This window comes from Canis aureus, chromosome 8 (genome assembly GCF_053574225.1).
Source record: "Canis aureus isolate CA01 chromosome 8, VMU_Caureus_v.1.0, whole genome shotgun sequence".
Taxonomy (NCBI): Eukaryota; Metazoa; Chordata; class Mammalia; order Carnivora; family Canidae; genus Canis; species Canis aureus.
The window spans coordinates 25,622,416-25,638,337 of record NC_135618.1 but is presented as its reverse complement, the minus strand read 5'-3'; the positions used below and the strand labels follow the sequence as shown (position 1 = coordinate 25,638,337).

Genomic DNA, 15,922 nt, shown 5'->3' with positions numbered 1-15,922 from the left:
AAGTGCCCCCCCCCCCAGTGCCCGTCATCCACTCACCCCCAACCCCTGCCTTCCTCCCCTTCCACCACCCCTAGTTCGCTTTGCAGAGTCAGGAGTCTCTATGTTCTGTCTCCATTTCTGATATTTCTGGTGATCTTTGAAAATATATAAATTTAGTTGGGTTGTAAGGAAAATTAATCTAAGTGTAGTATTATAAAATTAGAGAAAAATATCTTATAATTTTTTCTGTAGTATAATAATCCCCTGCCTCTTCTGTTCAGTTTCACTTTCCATGATTTTAGTTATCCATAGCCAACTGCAGTTGGGAAGCAAATACTCCTCCTGATATATCATCAGAGATTCAGTTTAGTAGCCTAACTCTTAACATATATCTTTCTGTATTTGAATTGAAGTTTAGATATAAAAAGGCATACTGTCTTTGTGAAGAAAATTATATCTGGATTATGATATACACAAACTCTAGTATTCAATGAAATAAAATAATCTTGTATCCTATTTTGTTTATATTTCTTAATAACCCACTTAGAATGAAAAAAAGTATCTCTCTAATTTCTTACAAAATCTATTGCACCTTTTGTTATTTTCTCTGCATAAAGTGGCTTTTTAAATTTCCATAGTATATAGTCACATTATGTACCTTAAATTGGTAATTCCATCAACACTCAAAAACCAGGGCAGCCCCAGTGACTCAGCGGTTTAGCACCGCCTTCATTCCGGGGCATGATCCTGGAGACCCAGGATCGAGTCCCAGGTCAGGCTCCCTGCATGGAGCCTCCTTCTCCCTCTGCCTGTGTCTCTGCCTCTCTCTCTCTGTGTCTCTCATGAATAAATAAATAAAAATCTTAAAAAAAACAATAATAAATAATCCAATTGGAAATAGGCAGAAGACTGTGAAGAGACATTTTTCCAAAGAAGACACCTCTAAATGGCCAATAGACAGAACTACCTTACAATCCAGAAATTGCACTACTAGGTATTTACCCAAAGGATGCAAAAATCCTGATATATGAAGGAGCACTTGCACCCCAATGTTGATACAGCATTACCAACAATAGCCAAATTATGGAAAGAGCCCAAATGTCCATTGGCTGATGAATGGATAAAGAAGATGTGGTATAAAATGTGTGTGTGTGTGTGTGTGTGTGTGTTTGTGTGTGTGTATCTATATCTATATCTATCTATATCTATCTATATATCTATATCTATATCTTTCAGTGGACTATTACTCAGCCATCAAAAAGAATCTAATCTTGCTACTTGCAGTGACATGGATGGAGCTAGAGTGTATTACACTAAGTGAAATAAGTCAGTCAGATGAAGACAGATACCAGATGATTTCATTCACATGAGGAATTTAAGAAAAGAAACAGATAAACATAGGGGAAGGGGAAAAAAAAGAGAGGTAAGCTAACCATAAGAGACTCTTAACTATAGAGAACAAACTGACGGTTGATGGAGGGGAGGTGGATGTGAGATGGCCTAAATGAGTGATGAGTGTTAGGAGTGCACTTGTGTTGAGCACTGGGTGTAATATGTAAGTGATGAATCACTAAATTCTATTCCTGAAAACAACATTACACCAGTGTTAACTAGAACTTTAAAAATATAGTAAAATAAAATAAAATAAATGGATAATTCCAAAACAGTGAAGCACTTTAATTTTTTAAAAATGTATACAAATTATGTTTTATATTAAAAGGTAAATGATAATCAGTTACCTTTCTAAAAAGTATTGTATTCCACTATTTGCTTGTAGGTAAGGAATGTAGAATAGAGATCATCTTTGACCTCAAAAAAATTAAAAAAAAATTAATAAAAGACACACACGTCAGAAAAAATATACAAATATTGTCAATGTATATTAACAAATACTATGTTCAAAAGGGTGTAGTACAAAGAATAGTCTGGCATTATGTTCCTAGTTGAAAAATGGCTGAAATGTTAATAAAGCTTTTTCAAGGAAATGCCATTTAAAAAATGATATAAAGTGTGAAAAGAATAGATTTGGTATAGATGAAAATTTTATTTGCTTCAGCTGGAACACTGTAAAGGCAACAATACTGAATATTTTTTTTCAAGATTTTATTTATTTATTCATGAGAGACACAGAGAGAGAAAGAGAGAAGCAGAGACACAGGCAGAGGGAGAAGCAGGCTCCACGCAGGGAGCCTGACTTGGAGACTTGATTGATCCCAGGTTTCCAGGATCAGGCCCTGGGCTGAAGGCACCGCTAAACCGCTGAGCCACCAGGGCTGCCCAACAATACTGATTCTTTACATGTATCTAGTGCTTAATAAAAGTTTTGTCATGGAGTAGATGTTCAATAAGTAACTTGATGATTAATGAAAGAATATAATAATACCTGTACACATATACACTAAGATTTCGTAACTAACTCATGGGGGAATTAATGAATTTTTAAATCAATTAAACAGATAAAGGTGGATAGTGACCAGAAAATAAGAGAAATAGAAGTGACATTTTTATATTTCTATAGGGTATATAAAGAATTATACCTCTTCTTACATACCTTTATGCCATTTTTCCATGACTTAATATATTAATGATAGTTTTGCTTTGATATAGATTTTGCTTCTTTCTTTGACTTTTTTATTCTACTTCATAACATCAATTTTCTTTAATAAACTTCAAAATCTTAAACTCTTAATATTAACGTTGTAATAAAATCTTTTTTAGCTAGAAAAAGTCTAAGAGGAACAGGGTGCAGACTTAAATTTATTAGGTCTATTCTGTGCTGTGTAATGAACTAGGAATGCTATGTGTGTCAGATTAAAAAATATTTAGTGTAAATATGACTAGTTAAGAAATAATTTTTCTGCATTTTTCAAGTGATGAAACTGAGGTTAAGAGATACTAAATTCTACTCCTGTATGATATAATCAGGAAATAAATCCAGAAGTGTATGGTGTCGAAGCCTGTGTGCATGCACCTGTGTGCACCTTCACATGTGTTTCCTAGTTCAGCATCTCAAGGTCAGATAAAAAATTTTATTTTCTAAAAGAATAATTCTTTCCTTACACATTCATAGTTCTAAAAGTCTAATCATATTTTGCAAAACTTTTCTAAACTTTAGTATGTCTGAGATATGAAGAGAGGATTTTCAAAGTAAAACCAGACAAACCAATTCTGTCCCCCTGTATCCCCAGAAGAATGGCTACTGTGAGGGCAGGATATTTTGTGTGTTCTGTGAATGATAGGTTCTTACTCTCCTTAGCCAGTGTGTGTTGTTTATAAGAGTGGTGACAGCTTGACAATTGTTCCCTGTCCCTATACTTTCTGTATATGCTATGAGGGACATTGTCTATCAAATTAATGTATATAAGCACACTCGCCATTAGACAGCTCAGTCTAGAAGTATAAGTAATGTTAATCATCCTTCTCACACTTGCAAACTTATTGAACTTTCCCAAGTATTTTAGATGCAGCAGATTGGAGTTTATCTTGGAAGGGTGCTCCCATCTGTGAAAACTCTCATTGGAAAAAGCAAGAACACTTTAAAATAAATCCACCAGCTGTTTTGATAATGTTGTGGTGATAGGACTATTGGTTAAATTCGTTATAACATATGAGATGATAGCTGGCTTGTGAGTTTTTCATGTTTCTTGATAATGACTTTAAAATCATTAAATTGTCGAAAGATGACACTAATGCAATTTCAAGTTATAACTTTAAAATAAAAAGCAAAGAATAAAACTTAAAGTTGTCTTAGAATTAACCCACATGCAAATGGCACATGTAGCTTCGAACAAGCTTTAAAAACCCCAATGAGTAATAGAAAATTCAATACCTGCAAAATATGGGTAGGTTAATGGACTAGAGAACATTCAATATAGGTTCTTTTGTGTTGTTGATATAAAAACAACAAACATATCAGACATCATTTTTGTTTTAGATTTTTGCTTAAAGAAGGAGTAAAAGTCTTCATAAAACAAATCTGTGCACAAAAGATCAGATATTTAATTTTTATTCTGACTAACATAACCCTGTACATTTTTCTTCACACAATAGAAGACTAAAATACTTGTGAGTGATTGAATAACCCAAAGAAACCAGGTGAAGTGATTGTGTATTTTCTAGAAGGAGACTGCTGGGGTATCTTTAAAGTACCCTTCTAAATTTAAATTTTAAGGCTTTTGCTTTTAGAAAGGTTTAAAAGCTCACAGAATAGGAGTCAAACCTCTTGTTTAGAAAGAGAACTCAAGAAATCTCTCCACTTACTAGGAGAGAAAAAATTGATATTGATCTTGACATTCTTGATGGGAACAGTTGAGGAGGTGTTCCTTTTCTAATAGGTTTCTGAATGTCTTTGACTCAGAGTACCCAACTTCCTACACAGTAGAGTTATCTACCATTTCTTCAGTTATTTGTGAGAGGTAGAGGTCAAAGGTGACTTCTGAATCATTGTTTGATGTTGGCTCAGACCATTTGCAAAACCATGTTTGTGTATTCTGTGACACAGGCTAATGCATTCCTTTTTTGATATATCATCATGTCTTCTTCACTTTCCTTATTTTTCCACTGAGAATTTCAACAGCATCTATACAATAGTATTCCCAATTAGTCCTTTAATATTAGCACCTTTCTATAAAAAGCTTCAATTAGATACTAAACACTGTGATTGGAAGTCAAAATTTTCCATAATTTGTTCCAAGCACATTAAAATATATATCTTTTAATCACCATTTCCTAAATGAATCGATGAACATCTCTAGCTGGTTGGCCAGATCATTATGCAAGGCATTTTTCTGAATTTTCTTGATTATTTACTCATGTCAATCCAGGATAACTTGGATGCCATTCCCTCTCATCTCTTAGTCCTGTCAATTCAGAAACACTTTGATTACCACCCATTTAAAGCAGATTCTGAACCTCTTCCTCAAGTGACTTATCATTGATTCCAAAACATTTTGATGTCGGGTTGGGCGGTGGGGGAGCCTTAATACCCATAACCCATATATCCTATCCACCCACCCACTGTAACCAGCCAAATAGGTAAGAGGTGCTATCTCATTATTTTGACTAGCATTTCTCTGATAGCTAATAATATTTAGCAACACTTCTTATGCTTATTGGCCATTTGTATATTTTTGGAGAAATGTTCATACTAATCCATTGTTCATTTTTAAATTGATTATCTTTTTATTTTAAGTTATAAGTGTTCTTCTTATATTCTAGATGAAAATTTTCTACCGTATATGATTTTTTTTCCTGTTCTGTGGGTTGCCTTTTAACTTTCTTCGTGGTGTTCTTTGTAGTACAAAAGTTTTTAATTCTAATGAAATTCAACCATCTTTTTTTTTCTTAAAGATTTTATTTATTTATTTGAGAGAAAAAAAAAAAAAACATGAGAAGGGGCAGAGGCAGAGATAGAAGCACACTCCACTGAGCCAGGAGTCTGATGCGGAGCTTGATCCCAGGGTCCTGGGACTGTGACCTGAGCTGAAGGCAGACCCTTAATCAACTGAGCCACCCAGGCATCCCTGAATTGTCTATTTTTTGTTGTGTTGTTGCTTGTGCTTTTGTCATTATGCCCAAAACCATTGCTTAATCCAAGGTCTTAAAACTTTATTCCTATACTGTCTTCTAAGAGCTTATAGGTTTATTTCTAACATTTAATCTATTGTTAATTAATTTTTTTAGATATGCTATAAAATAGAGATCATCTCCATCCTTTTGCTTATGGATATTCAGTTATCACATCATTTCTTAAGGGGAATATTCTTTCTTTATAGAATTGTCTTGGAACTCTTGTCAGAAAACCAGTTGAACATAAAAATGAGGTTTCTATCTAGACTTTCAGAGCTGTTCTATTGGTCTCTATGTGTATTATTATGCCAGTACCACAGTATCTTGATTACTGTAGCTTCATGTAAGTTTTGACATTAGTCAGTGTGATTCTTCTAACTTTATTTTTCTTTTTTCACAGCTATTTTGCCTGTTCTGGATTTCTTGCTTTTTTCATTTGAATTTTAGAGTCTGTATGCCAATTTTTGCAAAAAATATCTGCTAAGATTTTGATAGAGCTTGTACTGAAGCTGTAGATAAATTTGAGGACTATCAATATCCTGATAATAAGTCTTCTAATTCATAATCATGAGCTGTCTTTCCATATGCTTAGGTCTTCTTTAACTTCTTTCAGCAATGTTCTGTTTTACACATTTTTTTGTAAATATAGTCTAGATAATTTGTATTCTGATCTTTTTATAAATTGAATTATTTTTTATTTCATTTTTGTTTTGTTCATTGTTTTATACATTGTGTGTAGAAATAAAATTGTTTATTGTATATTGGTTGATCTTATGTCCATCATGCAACTGGCTATAGTCATTATTATTAGTGCTGTATTAGTGTTCTACATGAAAAAAAATATATATGCTTATACTATATATAGTCTAAGACTATATATAAGTCTCTCTCTATATATATATAAAGTAGGCTCCAAAATGGAGAATTTTTCTTCCTGTCGTCTTTTTTGTGCTATTCAGTTCCTCAGTTGGTTGGCTGATGTCCACCCAGTTGAGTGATAGATAACTGGGAGGGCAATCTACTTTGGTGTGTCTAACAATTTAAATTCTAATCTTATATGGAAATGCCTTTATGTGCCCACCCATTATTTTGGGGTGAAATAATGCTTAATGTGGGCATCCCATGGCACAGTCAAGTTGACACACAAAATTAAGCATTATAGTGCTGTTTTTTAGTGGACTTTAGGGTTTTCGATATACAGATCACTTCATCTGCAAGTAGAAATAGTTTTAATTCTTACTTTCCAATTTGAATAGCTTTTACTTCTTTAGAACCTCCAGTACTGGCAGCCCTGGTGGCTCAGCGGTTTAGTGCTACCTTCAGCCCAGGGTGTGATCCTGGAGACCCCGGATCGTGTCCCACGTCAGGCTTCCTGTATGGAGACTGCTTCTCCCTCTGCCTGTGTTTCTGCCCCGCCCCCCGTGTCTCTCATGAATAAATAAAAAAAATATTTAAAAAAATGAAATAAAACCTCCAGTACTATTCTGGATAGATCTGCATCCTTGTATTTTTCTTAATTGTAGAAAAAAGCATTCCATTTTCAGCATAAAGATGTTAGCTGTGGTTTTTGATTAGATGTCCTTTATTAACCTCTAAAGTGAATTAATGGCTTTCTTTTTGTGGTCTGTTGAGTTTTTTTATGAAAGGTATTGGATTTTGTCAAATGCTTTTCTGCATTTTTTGAAATGATCGTGTGATTTTTGTCCTTTATTCTATTGATGCAGTGCGTTATATTAATTGATTTAAGGGATAATAAACCAACCCTGAATTCTTGGATAAATTCCATATGTATATTTTGGAAGTATTTGTGAAAAACTGGTATAAATTGTTAAATACTTTGTATAATTCAGTATTTAAGCCATGTCAGCCCCAAATGCTCCTTGAATCACCTTCCCTATGTTATCCTCAAATGTTTCTTGAATCTCCTTTACTATCTTAATGATTCATTATTCATTAATGAGTCAAGTACATCTTTGATACATGCTCTTTCTGTATGTGTAACAGAATCTGGTGTTAACTTTTGAAAATTATACTTTGACCACATAGTGCTTTACAAGTTGTTCCTTATCAGTGACACTAACAAAGACTTTCACAAAGACAGTAGCAGATGTGACCAAATTTGAGGAAAAAAATGGATGAATCTCAAGTGAAGATGAAATGACTTTTACTTTAATTTTTCGTTAAATTGACAGGAAGGTCAAAGCTAAGGGAAATATACAAAAAAAATCATCTAATAAAATATAAAGTATAATTATTGAGCTAGCTATGTGCTCTCCAGTTTATACTGAAAACAGCTGTGTGTGTTTTACATCAAGATATCTGAAGAGTAATGTAACTAAATTTTATAACCTATTCAGTATTGAACAGTTTTCTTTAGTATTAGAGTATATCTTGGTCCTTAGGAGTATGTGGTCATATATATGGCTTTGAATCCTGGTTCTGTCACTATATATGCTCTGTGATCCTTTGGCAAATTATTTACCCTTCCTATCCCAGTTTATTTACTTATAAGTTGAATTTAATAACACATTCCTATTATGTATTCAGAAAATACATACTGAAGAACCATTCTAATGTGTTAGATGTTATTGTTGGTTGCTAAGGAGACACACTGAATAAGACAAATACTGTTAAACCACTATTACCACTAAAACCATGCATTAAGATCTATTTTTAAATGTTTTATTCAGTTATGGAATGCCAGTTTGATTCTTTTGAAATAGATCACAGTATACAAAGAGTCCCCATATAGACCTGCACATTATTTTCTCTGTTATTAATATCTGATATTACAGTAGCACATTTATTATAATTAATGAAACATTATTTATGATTTAGTACTAACTATGCTTTCTTCAGATGTCCTTAGTTTTTACCTAGTGCCTTTTTTCCTGATCTAAGATCATGTCCAGAATAGCAAATGACATTTAGTTGTCATGTTTCCTTTGGGTTTTCTTGAGTTTTATATTTTCTCAAAATCATCCTTTTTTTTGATGTACTTGACAGTTTTGAGGAATGCTGGTCAGGTCCAATTCTTAGTTTTGATAGCAGAAAGAAATACTCCCCCAACCTTCAAGTTGTTCATTCTTAGTCAATAATGATATCGTTGTACAATGTATGTACACATTGGGTTCTAAAAACTCTTGATAAAATTAGTAGGGTTCTAAGTTATTCTCTAATAACCAAATGTATGGAAGGAAGTAATGATGATATGAGCACGTCAGGGTCTGGTTCAGAACTGCCTGTATAAGATGCAGTTTCATCTGCATCTTTCGTTAATAGTATGTAATTGAAGGATGATAATCAACACAGAGTGCCATTTATATAGTCTCTCTGGACCAGCAAGATGAAAGAAAGGGAAAGAGGGCCCTAGATGCTTTTAATTTAGTTAAGTGGAGGATAACCTTTTTGTTTGATTGTTTTTTAAATTTTTAAGATTTAATCTATCTAAATTTGTTCAATCTATCTTTCTTACCTTTGTTAAAAATGAAAGAGATAATTCTTCTCAGGGTATAGTTAGATGCCTTGTGAAAGAAAACTATTTATAGAACATTTATACTTTAAATTTCAATTTTCCAAATTGATTAGTTGTTCATTTATTGATACACCATATACTGAATATTCCTGTATGTTAGGTACTCGGCTAGTTATTACTTGATGTTTTCTGATGGTAAACAGTATTGTAACCTCTACATCTTATTACATATCTTAATCTTCAACTCAACTACCTAATACAAAATTAGGTTATATTTTGAATGTGTAAGGTGCATAATAAAATTGTTACATAATAAAATTTTATTTTATTTTTGTAGAACTATTATGGAGCTGCTAAGATGATTTTTTCCGACAACCCACTTGGTTTGACCTGTGGAATGGTATGTCCAACTTCCGATCTTTGTGTAGGTGGATGCAATTTATATGCCACTGAAGAGGGACCAATTAATATTGGTGGATTGCAGCAGTTTGCTACTGAGGTATGTAAGCTGTACATACTGTTTTTCTCCCACCCACCTCTACAGCACAAAAATCTTAAAGTAACTTTAATCCTTGGTGCTCCTTTGATATCCCAAATTTTTAGTGTGATACACAGCTAATGTGTGCTGTATGCTCTAAATAATATTTTTATTTAGTAATGGCTATAAAAATTAAGCTTCATAAAGCCATATATCAAATTAATTGCAATCCCAGAAAGTTATTAAAATATTGAGTGGAAGTTATAAAAATTAGAGGGTCTGAAACAAAAATTCATTCATTAACTTTGCATTGGAGTGTGACAGGGAGACCCCATTATAAAAAAGCTACCTTGGGGATCCCTGGGTGGCTTAGCAGTTTGGCGCCTGCCTGCCTTTGGCCCTGGGCGTGATCCTGGAGTCCCGGGATCGAGTTCTGTGTTGGGCTCCTGGCATGGAGCCTGCTTCTCCCTCCTCCTGTGTCTCTGCCTCTCTCTGTCTCTCTCTCTCTCTCTATCATAAATAAATAAATAAAAATAAATCTTTAAAAAAAGGCCAAACTGATTCTTCTTCCTGAAATTCTCTTTAATGTTTATTGCTTGAAATAATACATCATCATTTATTCTTATTTATTTGTTTATTTATTTGTTTGTTTGTTTATTTATTTATTTATTTATTTATTTTAGTAATAGGGGTTAGAGAATTTTCAAAAACCCAACGCCGAATAATATTCTTTTAAGTGAAATTTTATAAACTTTTAGATTAGAAGCAGATATGTTATTTGGATACAGATTTATAATAAAATCAAAGCATTAAAAAAATATTTATGAGAGAGAGACAGAGACAGAGACAGAGACACAGGCAGAGGGAGAAGCAGGCTCCATGCAGGGATGTGGGCCTCAATCCCAGGACTCCAGATTCACGCCCTGGGCCAAAGGCAGGTGCTAAACCACTGAGCCACTCAGGGATCCCAAATGAAACCATTTTATTCACGCAGGTTAGCTCTCTCTCTTATGAATCCTTTGTCAATGACTGATACTCTAGGACATCTTATGCTCTCTGGTAACCCCTATTTGGAGTCAACTACCAGGTTATTTTCCACGTATCATTTAAATGATCAACATATATCGAGTTGCTGTAAGATTGTATAGTCCTTAGGGTCAGTTGGCTAAAAGACTAAATTAAATGCCTGTTAACACTAGATTTTTACTTAATGACTTCCCCATCTGGTTTTGTCAACTCAAACACAACATATTTTTTCCTTTTAGGATCCTTCCTATAACATCCCTCAAGATTAAGTCTCACTTTGCTTTTAGTAATAAATCAAAGTTATTCCTTCTCTGCTTTCTGACAAGTTAATTCTAAGCAAGGGCTCCTAGGAATGAGAAAATAGAAACAACTTGATGTTGTGAGTTGTTCCAATAAATTGTTGGATTTAATTTCTTTTCTACCAAATTCAAAATTGCATTAGGCTTACCTGACCATTGTAAGGTATGATCTTTACAACCTGGGAAAGTCCTTAGTTGATAGAGAAGATTAACCTCAGTTCTTCGACATCTTTCTTTGGGGACTCATTGCTTCTTCGTTATAACAGGACAAGCTTGTAAGGATGTAGTAAATGAAAGGGCATACAATATATATATATATATATATAAATTAATACTGCATTTCAAAACAAAAGGAGTTAAAATAATGTTACTTTGTCAGTGACTTGTATGATAGAGATCATTCTTCTGAGAACTCTCACTTGTTGATTTAAATTGAGGTATAGTTGACAAAAACTATTATAATTTTGGGTCCCTTGGACTTTCTGTTTTTTTTAATTGAGATGTTTTGGGGCTCATCTCTCTGGTTCGGATCCCAAGGGTTGGGGTACTTGATATGTGACACCCAGGGGAACCGCCATACTGGTGAGATCCCTCTCTATGGTGTGTTGCTGTCCCAGCAGGAGGTTTTTTGAGACCATAGCTACTCTCCTACCTGTCTCAATATGGTCTTTTTAACCTTTTTTGTGGAAAATAAGTTCATCTAGTATTTTGATTTTTCTCAGAGGGAAATAATTCATATGTAACTTTAGATTTGGTGTGTCCATGGGAGGAGATGAGTTCAGGATCTTTCTGTTGCACCATCTTGCAGAAGTCCCCCTTTTCACCCTCACTTGTTATTAATGAACTGCTTCCACCCCTTCCTAAAGCAGTTCTTTGTTTTCTTTTGCTGTGTATGTGTGTGCTTTGTTTTGTTTTTTAGTTTAAGATATAGCATCATTTAGGATTGCATTAAATGCATTGTAAGTGAATAATGGAGTTTAAAATAGGAATGTATCTAACTTTTACATTTCAATTGTACTTTATAAAACAGTAACTTCAAGTATATCTGTCGAATTATAAATAAGTTTTGTAATGGAACTGTGAAGAAAAACTCTTTTTCTCTTTTTAAGTTGGCCTCTTAGGGCAAGATACTTTAAAAAGTTTTGTTATTCATAAGTCAGTGCGAGGTTTACTTAAACTTACCCAACTGTCAGTATTGTTATGAAGATAAGCCAAAGATAGACAACATATTAATTTACTCTTAGTGAAAAGAGAAAGTACAATGTGCAAACTACTATTATTATTTCGAACTACTAAACTATTGACACTTAAGTTGAAGCAGAACATGATGCAAATAATTTTATTTATTTTGGTTGTTTGATAAAACAATGATTGATTTTTGACCTTTAAAGAAATACAAATCTGTTTTCAACCAAATTAAGGAAAGGTTAGGAAAGCAGACTAAAATAGTATGATATTTTTCAAAATTGTTTTTCCTGTAATTTATGTGATTTTTAAAATATCAACTTCGCAGTTTGCCATTATTGGTTAAATCCATACCTTTTACTTTTTCGATTTGAACATGGGCATATGGAACATAGAGATCATAATAGAATACAAATAAACCACACAAAGAATAGCCTGCAGTTGCATCAGGAGACCAGCTGCTTTTTTGTTGTTGTTGTTCTACTTGTCATTATTATTCAATCCTTTGCTATCCCCAAATCAGCAGTGACCTTGCTTCAGAAATTTGTGTGTGCCTATGGAACATATAGACTATGGAGTGATTCTGACTCTCTAGGAGGCAGTTCTTCCTAGTTCAATTAGGTATAACAATATTGCCTCAATAAAATAACTTAAAAATAATAGTTTGTATGGATTCTCCTTTCTTTGTTTTAATAAATTTATTTTTTATTGGTGTTCGATTTACCAACATATAGAATAATACGCAGTGCTCATCCCATCAAGTGCCCCCCTCAGTGCCTGTCACCCAGTCATCCCCACCCCCCACCCACCTCCCTTTCTATCACCCCTAGTTCATTTCCCAGAGTTAGGAGTCTCTCATGTTCTGTCTCCCTTTCTGATATTTCCCACTCATTTTTTCTCCTTTCCCCTTTATTCCCTTTCACTATTTTTTATATTCCCTAAATGAATGAGACCATATAATGTTTGTCCTTCTCCGATTGACTTATTTCACTCAGCATAATACCGTCCAGTTCCATCCACGTCAAAGCAAATGGTGGGTATTTGTCATTTCTAATGGCTGAGTAATGTTCCATTATATACAGTGACCACATCTTCTTTATCCACTCATCTTTCGATGGACACCGAGGCACCTTCCACAGTTTGGCTATTGTGGACATTGCTGCTATAAACATCGGGGTGCAGGTGTCCTGGCATTTTACTGCATCTGTATCTTTGGGGTAAAACCCAGCAGTGCAATTGCTGGGTCGTAGGGCAGATCTATTTTTAACTCTTTGAGGAACTTCTACACAGTTTTCCAGAGTGGCTGCACCAGTTCACATTCCCACCAACAGTGTAAGAGGGTTCCCCTTTCTCTGCATCCTCTCCAACATTTGTGGTTTCCTACCTTGTTAATTTTCCCCATTCTCACTGGTGTGAGATGGTATCTCATTGTGGTTTTGATTTGTATTTCCCTGATGGCAAGTGATGCGGAGCATTTTCTCATGTGCTTGTTGGCCATGTCTATGTCTTCCTCTGTGAGATTTCTCTTCATGTATTTTGCCCATTTCATGATTGGATTGTTTGTTTCTTTGCTGTTGAGTTTAATAAGTTCTTTATAGACCTTGGATGCTAGCCCTTTATCTGATATGTCATTTGCAAATATCTTCTCCCATTCTGTAGGTTGTCTTTTAGTTGTCTTTAGTTGTCTTTTGTTGACTGTATCCTTTGCTGTGCAAAAGCTTCTTATCTTGATTAAGTCCCAATAGTTATTTTTGCTTTTCTTTCTCTTGCCTTCATGGATGTATCTTGCAAGAAGTTACCGTGGCCAAGTTCCAAAAGGGTGTTGCCTGTGTTCTCCTCTAGGATTTTGATGGAATCTTGTCTCACATTTAGATCTTTCATCCATTTTGAGTTTATCTTTGTGTATGATGCAAGAGAGTGGTCTAGTTTCATTCTTCTGCATGTGGATGCCCAATTTTCCAGCACCATTTATTGAAGAGACTGTCTTTTTTCCATGGACTTTCTTCAGAGAGTTGGAACAAATTATTTTAAGATTTGTGTGGAAAGAAAAGACCCCGAATAGCCAGGGGAATATTAAAAAAGAAAACCATAGCTGAGAAAGAAACCACAATGCCAGATTTCAGGTTGTACTACAAAGTTGTGGTCATCAAGACAGTGTGGTACCGGCACAAAAACAGACACATGGATCAGTTAACAGAATAGAGAATCCAGAAATGGACCCTCAACTTTATGGTCAACTAATATTTGACAAAGGTGGAAAGACTATCCACTGGATTCTCCTTTCACTCTCATGAAGGTTTTAAAATTTTTCTACGGCAGCCCGGGCGGCTCAGAGGCTTAGCACCCCCTTCAGCCCAGGGCCTGATCCTGGAGACCTGGGATCAAGTCCCACATCAGGCTCCCTGCATGGAACCTGCTTCTCCCTCTGCCTCTCTCTTTCTGTGTGTGTTTCTGTGTGTGTGTGTGTGTGTCTCATGAATAAATAAATAAAATCTTTAAAAATATAAAAAATAAAATTTCTCTAAACAAGTGTAACCTTTGAAACTTTTTTTTTTTTTGAAATGTGTTTGAGTATGTAATTGAATTTTAAAGAAATCATTACATTAATCACCCATATGGACCAACTGGACTTTCACTGTTTCTTAAACTTAACTAATCAATTGTTGCAAAAGGAGAATGAAATGAGAACACATCTTTCTACTCATTTTCTAAAGTTTGAAAAATAAACTGTCATACTTAGCTGCATATTAAATCAGTTCCCTTCTGTGGTTTTTAACTAGTTATGGAGTCAGTTTAAAGAAACTAAAGTTAAAAGTCCAAGGTTTTGAAGTTTGACTTTAAATGTTAAGATGAATGAGGGCCATAAGTTCACTACTTAAAATTGTTTCTTCAGTTATGAATTTTTAGAAATGTGTTAGATTATGGAATTATTCTCTAAAAAGATTATTTGGTGTTCACAATAAATATTCTATGAGATTATTTATTTTAAATACCTATTAAATATATGTATATATATATTTTATGAGATGTATACTTCTTGACACTGCACCTTTAGTTTTGTTTTTATACTTTTAGTTAGGAATGGAACTGATAAACAGAATTCTGAACTAAATCAAGTGACTTCCTGGGAACAGGATTACTCTTTAGATATTTTTACCTGTATCTCTCAGCAGGTTTTTTTATATCACCTTTCATTTCATATAACCCAATTGTTGTCCACCATCATACACTATTTATACACTATTATATACTATTTTTTTTATTTCTTTATCTTACTGGTCAGACACAATTCAAATTAAATTGATCAGTTGCCTATAATACAATGAAAAAATACAGTAATGTAATTCAAACAGGCAGGTGTTAGAAGCCTACATTAAGAGATATTTTATAATTATTTAAATTATGTCAATATTTATATTTTGCTTGAATACTACAGTAAATATTTTGGAGAATTGTGAATGAAAGAGGAATATTATGACCTGAGTTAATTTTGATTTAATAGGACACATATTATTTCTGTCATATCTTCATTTTGAACATGGAGGTAACTAAAAGCCTTAAATTTTTGTCTTCTAAAAATGTAACTGAGGAGAAAAAAGAAATATGCATTCTAATATAAACAGTATTGCATGTTCTCTTTCAAGTAATATATTTTTGTGGTATAATTTGTCTAATAGGAAAATAGAGATAAAGAAAAAGAATAAATCTTATTCTCAAATTTAAAATCATTATATAAAAAAATAAAAATAAAATAAAATAAAATAATTATATAAAAAAACGTACATACACTGTAGGATTGGAATTACTCTCTGTGTTATGTTGATTGCTTTATAAGTAAGATAATCAAATGACTGAGATACTTTAGAGAGTGAGCAAGGACATTATTAATAATTAATTCAGGACAGCAGGCAC

The 15,922-nt window shown here is 33.7% G+C and overlaps 1 protein-coding gene across 3 annotated transcripts in view; it reads left to right on the top strand.

Moving 5' to 3' along the window:
* DPYD (dihydropyrimidine dehydrogenase) overlaps positions 1-15,922 on the top strand; it is a 798,341-nt gene that overhangs the window by 201,682 nt on the left and 580,737 nt on the right. For all 3 annotated transcript variants that reach the window (XM_077905543.1, XM_077905544.1, XM_077905545.1), the window contains one exon: positions 9,360-9,521. In XM_077905543.1, the coding sequence (XP_077761669.1) occupies positions 9,360-9,521 (162 nt within the window). The remainder of the gene's footprint in view (positions 1-9,359; positions 9,522-15,922) is intronic.